Source organism: Nannospalax galili, unplaced genomic scaffold (genome assembly GCF_000622305.1).
Source record: "Nannospalax galili isolate Female #2095 unplaced genomic scaffold, S.galili_v1.0 scaffold735, whole genome shotgun sequence".
In the NCBI taxonomy this organism is placed as follows: domain Eukaryota; kingdom Metazoa; phylum Chordata; class Mammalia; order Rodentia; family Spalacidae; genus Nannospalax; species Nannospalax galili.
The window spans coordinates 195918-212509 of NW_008337053.1; the positions used below are offsets into that span (position 1 = coordinate 195918).

The window sequence follows — 16592 nt, forward strand, 5'->3', positions numbered from 1 at the left end:
CAATCACACATTGTATTAAGTTTATGTTCATTTTTTTTCTTTTTCATTTTATTGAAGGTCAACACGGCAAGCCCTTGAAAAAATTCACTGTTGACAAATATTATTCTGATTTTCCAGAGAATTTACAAGGTGAGGATTGGCATCTTTTCCTGAGGATATGTGGTCAGTCTGCACTTTCTCTGTCTGTAGGTCCCGGTTTATACCCACATTCATGTAGGCTGCAGCTTCTGAGACAGGGAACCTATAGCTTATCTCCCCCAGGCTTTGGGCCTTCAGAGGCTCTTAGGGATGCCATACCAAAGAGCCTATCAGCATCTGTGCTTGTAGGAGGAGCAGAGGCTTAAGTGCCAAGAAAGTTGTATAAGCAACTAAAACGTGATGGATGAGTCTTTAACTTCAAAATTACAAATGAACCTTCTGGCATATGGTAATCATTAGACCTGTGGGTGAATGAAACATCTTCCTGCTCACAAAGAATCAGAACTCTGCCAAGTTGAAAACCTAAGATCACAACAAATACATACAGGATAACAAGAGGCCGAAGCCTTTAGACATCCTTACCTTGGCACCGTCTTCCAGTGGAGGACAAGGAGAACCCTTCCGGACACAGGCATTTGAAGCTGCCCTCAGTGTTGCTGCATGTCCCCAAGGCACAGATTTCTGGCTCTTCAACACATTCATCAATATCTAAAAGAGTTACAGACTTCAATGTCAAAATGCAATGCAGAGCCCATCATGTACCAAACCCCAAATTTGGAAATACAGCGTGTGGCCAAGTTTCAGAAGGCTTCCAACAGGGAAGTATTTTCTTATGATATAATTCCTGACTTCTAAGGATGTGATTTTTTTAAAAAGTGAATTCTTAAAAAATTAGTTTTGACAGTTCCTGTTGTAAAAATGGAATCTGTAAGAACCACCTAAGACCCATAATGACAAATCCCTTACTTGGGTTGCGGTGCACGGCCAATCAGAGAAGTCGTACTAATTGCATACCACCCTGAGCAAGGAAGGAGGCCCATCTAGCAGTAGTACATCAGAAACTCAAAGGCTTATCTCAGTGTAAGGTCTACACATTTGAACAAAATTTCTTTCCCTTCACCCATTCACAGAACCTTTCTTATTCTATATCCCTAAAAGCATTTTACAAGGACATGTATTCATCTTAACAGGCACAATCCCATCCCAGAGGATGACTCTGATCTGCAGGTTACTTTTTCTGAAGATAGAAAAATTCCTTTCTTGTGGTTGGAACTATCCTTTCATCATAGAGACACTAGGAACTGGATCTACTGTGAATTATGGCCTGTTCCTTCAGCATATTAATATATCTTAGCACCTGTAAGTTTTGGTTTATCATGAATTCAGAATGAATGGCTTGGGTAACCAGAATGTCACTGTGTACCCAAGAAAGTCCTAGGCATGTTAACTAACTTTATTGCTGAGTGTCCCTTTTCACTTTTAAAATTGTCTCAGTTTGGTCAATAAATCACGTGATCGTCCTGCTTTTGTGAAAAGTACAACCAGTCTTCCGAAACAAACAACTCACTCTCTGCGGCTCTCAGCTGGGGTTTACAGTGAGGGAAGCACTGTCTTAATTGTAATTAAGTATAATTATAATCATACCATTTTTGTGGCAATATTTTTAAACAAAATCTAATTGTCTCTTGATCATGAAACTCTTTTATTTCACCTCTATGCAGAGTCCTCCTGACACCAAAATGTATCTGTATTATATAACTTTTGTTTTCAAAAGGTCCAACTAAGGAAAAGTCAAGAAACTATGTTATCTTATCTTAATATTGTAAATATCACGCAACAGATATTCTAGAAATATGCAACGAAAGTGATTATTTTCTTTTACAGTGCAAAAATCGGCTTCCTCATCACTGTGAGTTTTAGTATACATTTATAATTGTCATATTCCTTTTGGTTGTTAATGAGTTTGAACTCTTCATTGAATTACTTCTTTTTTTTTTTTGGTCTTTTTTTTTGAGACAGGGTCTCCCTGTAGCCCCAGCTGTCCTGGAACTCACTATGTAGACCAGGCTGGCCTTGAACTCACAGAGATCTGCCTGCCTCTGCCTCTGCCTCCCGAGTGCTGGAATTAAAGGTGTGCGCCACCACACCTGGCCATGAATTACTTCATTCTTAAACTTCCTCCACTCCTACATCTAAACTTTTCTTAAAAGAAAAGTTAATGTTTGTATAACTGCTCAAATATCTTTTCAGCGGTTGTTTTTATTGCTATGATTTATTTGCTATTTTATTATTCTTTTTGCATGTGTACATGTGTATGGGGTACATGCCTATGCGTTTGAATACGTGTGGGTGCATATGTGTGGATGTACATGTACCTCTGTGTGTGTGTGTGTGTACATATGTGTATGTGAGGTCAGAGGTTGACCTAGGTATCTTTCTAAATTATTCTCTACCTTATTTATTGAGACAGGATCTCTCACTTCAACTAAAGCTTGGTGATTTGGCTAGTCTACCTAGCCAGCCTGCTTCAGGGATGCTCTGACTCTGCCTCCCAAGTGCTAGGATTATGGGTAGGCTACCACACCTGCCTGACATTTATGTGGGTGCTGCAGAACCAAACTCAGTCCTTTGCACTCATGCCAACTGAGCCATCTCCCTGACCCTGATTCTTTTTCTTATATTAAAAATTAGCCTGAGCCAGGGGTGGTGGCACACACCTTTAATTCCAGCACTTGGAGTACTCTGTGAGATTGAAGCCAGCCTGCTCTACACAGTGAATTATAGACCAGTGGGGCTACAGGAAGACCCTGTCTTAAAAACAAACACAGTGTCAGCTTCTTAGTAATAGAAACAAATACTGTAGAATGGGCACATTTGTTACCATTTGGGAAGTTGTTTTTCTTTCTATAGATCTCCATTCTACTTATTTTGGGGACATCATGTAGTGATCATGGAAAAATTAAATCAGTCTTTAAGTAAAAAAGGATGGGTGAAATGGCTCAGTGGTTAAATAAACAGACTTGCTACCAACAACCTAAGTTTGATCCCCAGGACCCACATAGTCGAAGGAGAGAACTGGCTCCCACAAATTGTCCTCTGACCACCACACATGCACACACACACACACACACACACACTCACTCACACACACAAATAATGTTTAAAAAGAAAACTTAAGTGCTGGGCGTGGTGGCACACGCCTTTAATCCCAGCACTTGGGGGGCAGAGTCAGGCGGATATCTGTGAGTTCAAGGCCAGCCTGGTCTACATAGTGAGTTCTAGGCCAGCTGCGGCTACAGTGAAACCCTGTCTCAAAAAGACAAAAAAAAAAAAATAAAAGAAAATATAAAATTCATACCCCTTGTGATGAGAAGCAGATCTGTTTTAAAAGCAGGGTGGGTGTGAACTATGACTTCCTGAAAATGCATTCAACCTTATTTATTTATCAAGTTCTGGTAATGAATATTCTTCACTTAATGAAAGTAAAGAAATGTAATATACTATAAAATTTGTTCAGAATGTATTTGTAATAACACATTTCTATCATTCTACAGCTGAAGACAGCACAGACTATATAACCTCTTTCACCCAACCTTGAATGTGAGCACTTAAAAATCTTAACTGGATGCAAGTCAGTTAGTTTCAGTTGTCAACTTGACATACTGAGGATGAGAGACTCTTAAATGAGGAATTTCCTCCATCAGACTGGCCCATAGGCATGTCTGTAGGGCATTTAAAAATTGCTAGCTGATATAGGCGGGCCAAGTCCACTGTAGACGGTACCATCCCTGGGCAAGCGTGTCTAGACTGAAGAAAGACGGCTGGGCAAGCCAGAACTGAGCCAGTAAGCAGCATTCCTCCATGGTCTCTACTTCAGTTCCTGCCTCCAGGTTCCTGCCTTGGTTGGCTTCCCTGGATGATGGGCTGTAACTTGTGAGTCAAATAACCCTTTCCTCCCCAAATTGCTTTTGGTCATGGTGTTTATCACAGCAACAGAAAACAAACTAGAAAAACGCAGGAGCTATTTTTAGTTGTCATTGATTGCCATTTAAAAACATTTAATTCAGGAAGACGAGCAGTGGGACACAGCATTGTTGTAAATTGTATCAAAGCATAGTAGAAAAGCTGGATCATCTGAGGATCCCTGTGCACAGGGAAAACCAACGGCAGGCTTTAGCACGGGAGCTGGCCAATCCTGTCTTGCCAGAGAATGAGATCATAAGTCATATCCCATGACCTTAGATTAAAAACAAAATAGAGGATTCCACCATCACAAGAATCTCTGATGCAGTGCCCCAATCCTCCTCATTGCTAGCACCTCATTCCTAGCTCCTACCTTCACACTTGTTGTTCTGTAGACTGTACCCAGGCGGGCAAATGCATCTGTAGGATCCGTCCAGGTTCTGACAGGTTCCAGGTGCACACTTTCCTGGTTCTAAAAGACATTCGTTGATATCTGCAAAGAAAAGGGAAAAGAGAAAGACATTCCCACTGGCATGATTTCCATCAAGAAGTTCAAACTCGAAGAAACTGGAATCAAAGCAAAGAAGCACACACAGGTCTCCCAAAAGAGGAAAACATGATTTAATAAAAGTAAGCTTTATCAGCTTTCCAAAGTGTACAATCTAACTGTCGTATTTTATTCTGTCAGTCACAAATTAAATATTTCTAGAAAATGTGGCATGCGAAAGAGCACGTAAAAGACCATATGCATTTACTTCTGGAGAGGTATTTTAAATACAAAAGTAAGAAAGAATCACAACAATTTAATTATTAAGTTTAACATTAGTGTAGCTTACTTAAACTGTTTAACTGCATTCTATAAATATAAGTTAATTTGTAAGAATAAAAAGGAAAATGACTGTATGTATGCCATTTATTTACTTATTTGAGACAGGGTCTCGCTATGTAATTTATTTATCTGAGACAATCTCACTATGTAACTATTTATTTATTTATTTATTTATTTATTTATTTGAGACAGGGTCTCACTATGTAGACCAAACTGGCCTGGATCTCATAGAGAGCCACCTGCTTCCTAATATATGCTTTTTTAAAAAACAAAAATAAAGCCTTCAATGGGGCCATTGTGCAGCCCTATGCCGACTTTTCCCGCAGCTATGCATGGGCAGATTTGGAATGGAGGCCCCCTGATTATGCATGTAGCCTCTGGGGACACTCTCTTGGGTCGTCATCCTGAGCCCTGCACTCACCCACGCAGGTCCTGCCGTCCGGGGCCACCTCGTAGCCCTCATTGCACTGGCACCGGAAGGAGCCCACTGTATTGATACACTGGCCATTTCTGCAAAGGTTTCCGTTTCCAGTTGCACATTCATCAACATCTGAGAAAAGAAATCTTTGTTATGGTCCAAGAGAAATGTCCAGATCCCAGCAATCATTCTAAAGTTTGCTGGCCTTTGTGGACTCAGCCAAACATAAGAAATGACAACGAAGATCTGGTTTGCAGCCACAGACCCAGCTTTGGACACCTATCTAAACATACTGAAAATATTACAGCATTATAGTAACAGCTGATAATTTACCTGAGGATTTTATAATGTTTTCACCTAGGCATTACTTTAGATTTTATTATTTTTTGCCTTTTTGCATTTTTTATTTAAAAACATTTTAATTAATATATACGCTATTAGGTTTCATTATGGAATCTTAAAACTTGTTTGGATTTTCTGCCTCATGCCCCTCATGCCCCTCATGCCCCAGTCCCCCTCCACCTCCTCAAACCACCTTTTTCTTCCTTGTCTCATGTGTCCCACTGACCCCCCCATGCTTCCTCAACACTTCCTTTCCCTTTTTGTGACATCTTTACACTTTATTTTGAAAAGGTAAAACGGATTTACTGACACACAATTCAGCTGGTCATGCTTCAGTATTGAAATTAGTTTATAAAATTAGTTTCTAGTTCTACACAGTATTTGGTCCCTTACTCTTCCCCGGCATGCCTTCTTAAATTTATTTTTAGTGTTCTGGGTGGCTTCGACTGTCCACTTGACATTGGGAAAAGGGAACCTCATTTGAAACACTGCCTCTGTGGAATAAGCCTGTGGCCACATCTGTGAGGCATTTTCTTAATTGTTGAGCGATGCGGGAGGGCCCAGCCCACTGAGGGTGGTGCCATCCTTGAGCAAATGGTCTTGGGTTGCATAAGAAAGTAGGCTGAGCACCGGCCAGAGGAGTAAGCCAGTAAGCAGTGCTCCTTCACAGTCCCTGCTTCAACTTCTGCCCCTAGTTTCCTGCCCTGGCCTCCTTCAAAGATGAACTGTGCTTTGGAAGTTGTAATAAGATGAAATAAACCCTTTCCTCTCCAAGCTGGTTTTGGTCAGAGTGTTTTATCACAGCCAAAGAAAGAGAACTAGGACAGTTAGTATAAAATAATGGGTTTCGCTGTGATGTTTTGCATATCTGTATCATGGCAGTTTGCTCATGTTCCCATCTCTGGTACCCTACCCTGTCTCTCCTCTCACACTGGCCCCTTCCTCACCCCAAATAGTCCTCTTCTGCTTTCATGTCACATATATGTATGTGGCTGCATATGTACATTTATTTATTCTTTATATAGTACATATATAAAGTTAAATCTATATTCTGCATATGAGAGAAGAGACCTACCATGTCTTATAAGGGGAATTTTATGCACTTAATTATTTCTTTGAAGAGAGGCTGCAGAGAAACATCTAGGCAAAAAGGTCCATGCTCTTCCAAATCACAATTCACATATAAGGAATTGCTTTTGTATACTTTAAAATCTTAAACATACTTTATTATTTTTATCTTATGTGTATGAGTGTATTTAGCCTGCATGTGTGTAAGTGTACCTGTGTTGTGCAATGCCTGTGGAGGTCAGAAGAAGCCATCAAATCCCCTGGAACTGGAGTTATGGATGGTTGTTAGCTGCCATGGGTGCTGGGAATTGAACCCAGGTCTTCTGCAAGAGCAGTCAGTGTTCTTAACCTCTGAGCCATCTCTCCAACTCCGTATACTTTAAATTTTAATCTAATGCATTAATTTTGAAAGTTATTTAATTTACAGCAAAGAAGATATAAAAATTATGGCAGCTAATGCCCATTTCCATAAAGGTAATGGACGTAGCTACTATATCTGACTTTTAATTAGCACATTATATTTGACAAGTCCTGTCACCAACTGTAGGCAGAAGCTGGTATACATCACACACCAGCCTGACCCTGGAGATGATGCTAGTGATAAAGCACACAGATAAACGGACTTGGCCCCGCACTCCCTGGCACACTCACCTATGCAGTCGTTGTTGTGGGAAAGGATGAAGCCGTGATTGCAGCGGCAATTGAAGGAACCAATGGTGTTTCGGCAAGTCCCGTTCCCACAGGCATCTCTCTCACACTCATTTATGTCTAGGAGGAAGAAAGGCCAGGGAGAAACACTATTACTAAAGGAGAAAAGGGCTATGTGGTCCCTGACATGAAGGAGCATTTTGGGGTGCATAGCATCTCCCCAGTAGGACGATGGCAGCAGTCCCCTGCAGAGCCAGAGATGAGGGTCTGCACCTTGGAAGTATAGTTTCCTTGGCTGGCTGAGGACCTGAGAGTTGGACAAGAATTCTATTGTTTCCTTCTTGAATTCCCCACCCAAGTCATTTTGCTCAAATATTTTCACTTGAAGATGGAAAAACGTCTGTGTGCATTTGGGCCCTGACTTGTCACCACCTTTGACAGCCTTCAGCTTTCGGGATTCTTACTCCAGTTTCCTCTGCAGCCATGACTCACCTGGCTTTACTCTGCAATCAACAAATGAACTCCAGTCTCTAGATAACCTGCCACTCTAGGCACGTCTCCTTTCTCCCACTAAACACACACAGCTCCAGCCCGTAAAGACTCCTCCCCTTCTGAACTAGGCTAACAGGGAGGCACTTGATCTGGCTCTGTTCACCGGGACTTGCATCACTGGCTTTTTATTGGTTTGTGATTTATATTGTAAAGGCTATTCTAGCAACTTAAATACTTTTGCATTTTACCACAGCTAGCATCGTCCTTACAAAGAGCATGTGCCTACTGTGCTAAAGAGGAGGTAGAAAGACTAAAGAAAATTGGTACAACTAGTCAGAAAAATGAGTCCTAATGAGTTGTGATGAGGAAGGTCGAGAAGAAGAGAGAGCAAATGGGAAGTGACTCCTGGGAAGAGCGAACGTGATGACTGCCTCTTCCAAAATGCCCTTAGTCCCAGCACTGGGTGGCAGAGGCAGGCAGATCTCTGTGAGATGGAGGCCAGCCTGGTGTACATAAGGAGTTCCAGGCCAGCTGGAGCTACAGGGAGACCCTGTCTCAAAAAGAAAAAAGGAAGACTGTGTCTCTTTCAAGTTTTGGACATGAAGATTACTATTTGTGATTCGGAATGGAAAGCTATTGCTGGCTCCTAGTGCCTTAAATATGTGGCTGAATCGAGTCACGATGCCAGCCACCTGAGTACTGGGAAGACACGTCGACTCTCCCTTACTCACCTACAGCTGGGCTCCTGAAGGTCTTGTTAGGATATATTCTTTGTGAGAAGGTTCCAGAGAGTTCAAATGGAAAAAAAGAGAAGGGCAGCTGGGCAGATTCCTGTAGCAATGCAAGGGGTGAGCTGCCCTGGGCGAGCCAGGGGGATTATGGAGAGGACACAGCTGGATGAGAAGGAGCTGTAATGGATGGACCTGGAGGCCCAAAGGCGAGCAGCTTAAACAGAGCCCTATGGATTGTTCTTCCAGCCATAAAATTGATTCATGGTCCTAAGGACCTTCAAAGGCTTAATGAATGTTACTTTAAAGCAGAAGAAAGGAAGGGAAGTGAGAAAAACCATTGGTTACATTAACATGATGCATACTCACAGCTCTGACTCTCAGGAAGGGGTAGAAAATCCTACTCTTTTTCCTACCCCCCCACTGGAAAATTATTCTTTTCTTTTTCTTTTCCAATGATTTTCTATTTGCCTTTGAGGATTTAGTACACATTATAGTGCCTTCTCAAAATACCTTCAAAAGCTGAAATATGTTCTAGTAACAAAATCACCTGCTATTAATATTAATACAAATTAAGCTTTTATTTCAATATATTTCTCAATTTATCTGTTGGCCACAAGGTTTTCTAGGGTTAGAGGTGTGGCTCTGTGGTAGAATGCTTGTCTAGCAAGTGTGAAGCCCTGTATATGATTTCTGACACTGCAAGAAAAAATGGTTTTCTAAACTGACGGTCTAATGAATATCAAGGAAGAAGTTTATTATGCTCAGATTGACAAAGATTAAGTGTTGCCACACTGTTGTATACCTACCATTATTTTTGTAAACAGCATAATAATTAATGAACTTAGCATTAAATCTCACATATACTCAGTCGTAAAAGACACGAGGAAAAACATGAAATGATGGGACACACTCACCCAGGATGATACGGTGACCACACACTCACCCAGGATGATACGGTGACCACACACTCACCCAGGATGATACGGTGACCACACACTCACCCAGGATGATACGGTGAACACACTCTCACCCAGGCAGAGTCGGTGACGCCATAGTCACCCAGGATGGACCACACACTCACCCAGGATGATACGGTGACCACACACTCACCCAGGATGATACGGTGACCACACACTCACCCAGGATGATACGGTGACCACACACTCACCCAGGATGATACGGTGACCACACACTCACCCAGGATGAAATGCTGAACACACTCACCCAGGCACATGGTCTGATCAGCGTTTGTCTTGAAGCCAGTGTGGCACAAGCAGTAGAAGCTTCCCACCGTGTCGATGCACTGCCCGTGGCTGCATATATTGGGGATCTCTTGGCATTCGTTTCGATCTGTAAATCAAAAGCATCTCAAATGGGCACTATGCACTTTTTTGCTTGCTTTCTTTTCTTGACATAGACTAAGAATATAAATTCAGATTCAACGGCTTCTAGGCATTACGTTCAGGGTTAATCCTTCTCTGAAACCCAGGCAGTGAAGCAGACACTAGCATTGCATCTATTTTTGCTTCAGGCTGGTTGGATCTTACTTTCAGGGGCATGCTACCAACGCAAAACAATGAAAATCAGGGTTGTACCCCAAAAAATGTTAGGGAAAAGGAAAAACCAACTAATTGGGAGGAAAGATTCAAGCTGGGAGGCTTTTCTTATTTGATTATCTGCTAAGCAGCATCTCAGATTGCAGGGTGAATTTCTCTAGTCTCAGTTTTGGCGCTACAGAGCATGGACACCTTGTGGTTTCTTCTGAAAATTTACATCAAAGTCAAATACATCCAGCGTTTATTGAAATGGGATGGTGTTCAATTGGATAGGTTCAAGGCTAACCTCACTGCTTGTCTTGCCACTGTAGCCTTGGCTCCACCTCGCCAAATCTAACAAGACAGTCCCAGCCGTCTTCCTTCCCTTCTGAGCATTCTAAGAAGGTCTTACTCTTGTTTCTACCATCATTAAGCTCTCCGTCATATTCATGAGCAACTGGGTCTTTGTCACTTTCTTGAAATCTGATTGTCCGAGGGGCAGAATTTAATGCATGAGTTCACAAATGACATAATTAAATGCCTACTTATGTCTCATTTTTTTCTTGTGTGAGTTATTGAGGGAGTCTTCGGGGGAATAGTGAAATAACAAAAATGAACTGCTTCTTGTTTGCCCTGAGAGCACACATTTCCTTAATCAGCACTGATGTCTTTAATTTTGTAAAGTTTTCAAGACTACATAGACATGAACTTTCCTGGTTTTCCTGTTATAGAAGGAAGCAGATGTCATGACACAGCAGATGTAGTCCCACACAGCACATCCTGCTTTTAGCTGAAAATCTGGATTGCTTGCCTGTGTGTCTATTAGCACAGCAACCCTTACATCAGAGCAGCATGGCCTGACCGTGCAGAAAGCTGTCTCACAAGTTGCCATTTTTTTCAACCATCTCCTAGCAAGATGGATCAATCTGTTTAAAAGTTCACCGTTTAAAAGTTTCAAACTTAGGAAGAAAATTGTTATTGTACAGCTCAAGAGCTAGGGCTAACCTACGCAGAAATAACAGTCAACATAACTCCCTGTTTTCATTTGAGAAAACATTTAAGATGAAGAACGGTTGGGCAAAAGCCCCCCGCCCCCTAATTTTCAGTCCCATTATCAGTAAAAGGAGCTGACCTTGAGGAATGGTAGTACTTGATCTAGGAGTATGTAAGGGCCAGATCTACTTACATATCTCTCCTACATCCTATTTTATGATGGTTGTAAAAAATGAAAAATGGAATACCTGGGGGCTCTACTGATAAAAGAAAGAGTTACCATTCTAGAGAACATTGTAGAGTGCTTGCTTTTTGGCAGTCTAGATAATGAGGTTTTTATAAGCACCAGGATGAAATCCCAGGAGAGTACATCTGAGGTTGGGATGGGAGGTTTGGCCAAGCCATGGGGGAGGGGAGGGAGCCCAGACAGAAATCCAGGGGACCACCAGCAAGTGGTTGGGAAGTGGCTGGGAAAGCGCTGAAGGGCTGCATTTGCTCCTGAGGTCACACGGGGAGCACTGTGGCTGTTGGGGCCAAGTGGCGTTTGAAACTACTTATGCATAAATTCAAATTCAAAGTTTGCATGACGGAGGGAAAGTTTTAGTTCCTTTCATTTTAAATACAGGCAGAGCGGAATGCTTTGCATCATACCTGAAAACTACCAGCATAGGATGGCATTTAAAATATTTTTTCCTGTTATTTTTTTAAATTGAGCTTTTAAAATTTCATACAACATTTCCTACTCAAATCCAGACCCCTCCCCCATCCATGTCTCCCCCTATTCCCCTTCTGAACCCTATGCACTCTGCCATACATGCTGAATCCTATTTATTCAGGTGTGCACCCAAATTCCTTTAGTGTAAATGCGCCCACTGGCATCTAGTCAGCCCATCCAGTGGTCATATTTCAAAGTAGGATGGTGGCTGGGCACCATGGCCACCACTTGTAATGCCAGCTCTCAGGAGATGAGGCAGGAGGATTCTGAACTTGAAGCCAGCCTGAGTTAACTAGTGAGATTGTTTAAAAAACAAAACACAAAAAATAATGATATAGAAATGAAGATGTTTCTGGAATGAAATCTTCAGCCCTCACAGCTGAATAGTTGCAAGAGGCAAGGATACCATTGAAGGAGAAAAGCTGACCTTCTGGCTCTACAGCCACTTGCTCACACTTACCACACATATATTTCATGTATGCTAAGGTTCTACAAGAATACTCAAAAGGGCTTAAGCCCTAGTGGGCTGTAGCTGAATGTCTTGTCTTGATCTATAAATAACCCTGTCCCACCTTGTGCCAGAGTATGAAATGACATGAAACGACATTCTATATTATCAGGCATTCTTTATTTTAACTGGATTTATTTCACCAAGTTCCAAAGAAATATAAATTATGAGTAAAATGCAGGGAAGTGGAACCAGAGCCAAATGTTACCGGGGCATTGTGCTTCCTATCAGAGGGGCCCCTGTTTTTCCTGTTCTGTATTTTTACTATACGGATAATCACAGCTCTGTTGACAAAACGCTAAGCACATGTTCCCTTACATTCAACAAAACAAATCTTGATTTGTAAAGTGATTTTTTTTGTTCTGTCCTTACACCCTCTTCCCACCGAGGTCCGATAAAACAATGCAAAATGCCCTGCAGAGAGCAGTGCCCTTCCTAAGTCTTAATCACCACTGACCAGGAAAGCCAAGGAAAACCTTACCATGCTCCCCCGAGTTGTTTCATTCACAAATGCATAAAATACCCAGGAAATGTGCTTGGAAATGAACTAACTACAAGAGGAAAAACACATTCTTCCTGACCTCTAAATACACTGCGATTTATAATTATTTTAAAACTTACATGAAAATCAACCTGAGATATTAATTTGCTTCTGAGTTGAAACACAAGGGTCTTAATTTTGGACTCCTGGCTATGAGACACCATCAGATGTGGAATGATTTTGACATCAATGTAAGTCAGCAGCAAATGCATCTCTTTTATTTCGACGATCTCCTTGACGAGGTGAATGACAAATATGCCTAACCTGGAGGTGACAGTCTCTGGCCTACTACAGGGGCTTTAGAGATGATGAGACTGAATGTTTGCAGATTTCAACTGATTTTCTTTTAGAAAAATTCATTTGTGCAGGTAGATCTGGTCCAACTCAAGGGAGTCTCACTGTCTAGATTGGTGTACGTGTATGTGGTGGAGCTGGTGGAAACCTCACCTGTCTAAGGGGATTGTGTAGAAGCCAAAAAATAATTTAGTCCTGAATACTGTGTGCATGTGTGCATACATGTGGGGGTGGGTGTTTCCATGTATGGTAGGAAGATAGGCAAAAATAAGACTTATTTATGTAAACTATCTTTTTGGGCAAAAAGCTAAGTGTTTAGCTATTCCCAACAATTTTCCTTCTCCCCCCAATTTAGTTATTTAAGTTTATGAATCTGAATCTTTACTTGTGTCCTTCAGCTCCATTGTCTCAAAAGAAGTGCAGGTCTTAGAAGTGTGGCAGCGATGGCCTCTGAGTGGACACGCCCAGCCAGGGGAGCTACATACCATTACATTGACCGGTGGAGGTGAGGCGGTAGCCCGGCTTGCAGTCGCAGCGGTAGCTGCCTGCAGTGTTGATGCATTCAGCGTTGCGCTGGCACACGGGGCCGTTCTGACATTCATCAATATCTGCAAGCACAAGAACATTTAATTCAAGGGAGGACAGTCTGGTGCTGAGCCGGTGAAGCTTCATACAAAAACCAGACATGTATGTTCTTACTTTGGCTTGCTCTTCTGAAAAGACAACATGGATGTTTACAACGGCTTTACTCATAACTGCAAGAACTCACAAGCGACCAAGACATCCTTCGGCAGGTAAATGTATTATAAATACACTGTTGTACATTCAGACAAACTATCAGTGAGAATTATAAGCGAACTATCAAGCCATGAGGATACCTGGGAGAAATGTCCATCATATTAATAGTGAAAGCCAGTCTGAAAAGACAACACACACACAGGATTCCAACTATCTCAAATTCTAAAAAAGGCAAAAGATATAGGAAAAAAAGATCAGTAGTTAATAGAGATTAGAGTAGAGGAGAGGTGGTGGTCAGAGAGAACATGGAGAAGCCTTAGGGTAGCAAAACTATGATACTAGAATAGTAACTATGTCATTAGAAACTTATCCACATCCCCCATGATGTACAATACAACTGGTGGATCCTACCAAATAAAATTTACAAGCCTCAGGAAGCTCCCCAAATGTAGAAGATTCATAGAGACCCTCCTCGAGGTTCTAAGAGCAGTAACAATGCCTGGAGGGAGGAGGTGCTCTGGCTGCTTGAGGACCGGCTTTTATGAACTGTCCCCTATGCTGGCATAGGGTGGGCTATCTGGTGACGTAGCTGCCTATGAGCCATCCATGCTCCTGTAAGTAACCCGTCTGCATATTCTAACATATAACCCAATAAGCTTACTAGTTCACTGAGCTAGACTTGGGTAGAGTTGTTTCTTTGGTTGTCAGTGTCCTATCTGGACTGATAGGGAAAGCCACACAACAGAAAACACATCAGGATGTCTCTTAGACATGTGCTTCTGTGGTGGTAAAACCCTGGAACCATCAGGGGTGCTTCCAGGAGTGGGGGTTTCTGTCTAAGGCGAGGTGGACCACACCTCTCTGCAATAGGTTCCAGAGCAGCAGTATGCCTATCTTGTTATGATAGACCCAGCACTGCCTCACCTAGTAGTTCTGCCCTCCTGGTAGGCAGGTAAAGAAACACAGAGTCAATCATGCCACTAGAGAAGCCAAATGGTATGACAGGCAGGCACTTGTGATACACCAGCCTAGCATCGGATCATGCACGTACTTGTGGAAAGCAGACATGTAGATGCTCCCAAAACCATTTCTGGAATCCATTCGAACTTCAGGATGGCCAAGACATACATGAAATCTACCTTAATTTTCTCATTTGTTTTGAAATCAGAGAATGTGTGAGAAGCAGCTGAGCCCAATTAAACACTCACCTTGAAGATATATAATTTCTGAAATGGAAACCCAAAACCAGAGTACTTAGTCTTCTTAATGTTCACTGAGAGTGACTGTTTCTTTACACCCTTAGAAGGGCAGAACTACTGGGTGAAGCATGCTGGGTCTTCCCTGACAGCAAGGTGCCTGTGCCCGCCCAGCTTTAGGCTCTGAAACTCATGTATGTTGCAAGGTCTAGGTTAACTTGGTGGACATGAGTAGCCTTGCCTATGTGCCAGGGCAGCAGTGTTCAGAAAATGTAAGTGGCAGGGAGGTATTTGGGTAACTATCCAAGGGGTTTCTGAAAGGAGAGAAGAGGAAATTCTGGGAGAAGGTGGCAGGCATCCGGAGGCACGTAGCCAAAGGAGAAGAGTATGCCCATGAGGAAGGCTGGGGCCATGGTGTGAACTGGTCATCTCCTTAGAAAGGCTCTGTGTGGCCACCACCCCTACCTACAACCCACACAACAAGCAGGGTAAGTGGTGTGTGCCCAGCTGGCCATGGTGATTGAAGGTCTGAGAAGAGAACTCAGTAAGCATGTGGTTACTAATGGAATATAACTCTGCTTGTGGATTATAACTATCCCTAATTTAGAGGAAAAAGGGTTACTTTAGCATTAAAATGTTGACATACATGCTACAACACATGTTCTCAGGAGTAATAACCCTTTCTATAATGTCTAAAACTCTGCTAGAGGCTTGCACCTCAAGTATTAAATAGAAATCTATTCTAGTTATCCTAGAGCACATAACATATTTAATAAGCAGCACTGTTCCTTTCACTAAAATGTAAAAGAATGCTAACTTCCCCAGATGTAGGAAAAATGTCAAGTACTATATGGAATGCTCAGAGTCACAGTGTATACACATGGCAAGAGGAGGCAATTTCGAGTCCATCTGCGAGCACGCCAACATTTTGAGTATAAAATCAAATCTGTTCATCTTGCTATTTGGAATTCTCTCATGCATTTAGAATATTTGTTTTAACCTTGTTGCCATTTGGGAGTAGCGAAATCTCTGTTTAGAAGAGAACACTGAGTGACTTTGACATTCAACTAAAGATGACTGTCCATTCATGATTGCATTCAAGATAGTGAAACAAAAGCAACCTATTTGACACACCCAGGAACTCAAAGCTTTTTGCTATCAGTTGTGAAATCTAGAGTACTGTGTGTTGGGGCAAAGAGACTCTGGAATGCACATCCTAGCTCTTCCACTGGGAGTTAATGAATTTTTTTGGCACAGACCCTCATGTTGGTTCTCACCACATCCTTCACTATTCTAGGTCTTGAGCTGGATTTCAATGTTGTGAAACCTGGCAACAGTATGGTACAGTCACAACATCACTTACCTTCACAAACCAGTAACTTGTCATTATAGAAGAATCCCACTGGACATTCACATCTAAAGCTGCCAACCATGTTGATACACACTCCATTTTCACAGACCCCTGGGATCTCCCGGCATTCATCAATATCTAGAGACAGAGAAGACTTCATGAGTGTCTGAGGCACTCAATCCTTTACAGACTAAGATGGGATTGAGTGTGGAGAGAGAGAGAGAGAGAGAGAGAGAGAGAGAGAGAGAGAG

General features: G+C 42.1%; 1 protein-coding gene across 1 annotated transcript in view; it reads right to left on the reverse strand.

The window, feature by feature from the left end:
* Positions 1 to 16592, reverse strand: part of Fbn1 (fibrillin 1) — a 223254-nt gene that overhangs the window by 29938 nt on the left and 176724 nt on the right. Inside the window, exons 44-50 of the mRNA XM_008831779.3 lie at positions 16354 to 16479; positions 13542 to 13664; positions 9695 to 9820; positions 7251 to 7367; positions 5193 to 5321; positions 4316 to 4435; positions 562 to 687 (exon numbers count right to left, since the gene is read on the reverse strand). Coding sequence (XP_008830001.1) covers positions 562 to 687; positions 4316 to 4435; positions 5193 to 5321; positions 7251 to 7367; positions 9695 to 9820; positions 13542 to 13664; positions 16354 to 16479 — 867 coding nt within the window. The remainder of the gene's footprint in view (positions 1 to 561; positions 688 to 4315; positions 4436 to 5192; positions 5322 to 7250; positions 7368 to 9694; positions 9821 to 13541; positions 13665 to 16353; positions 16480 to 16592) is intronic.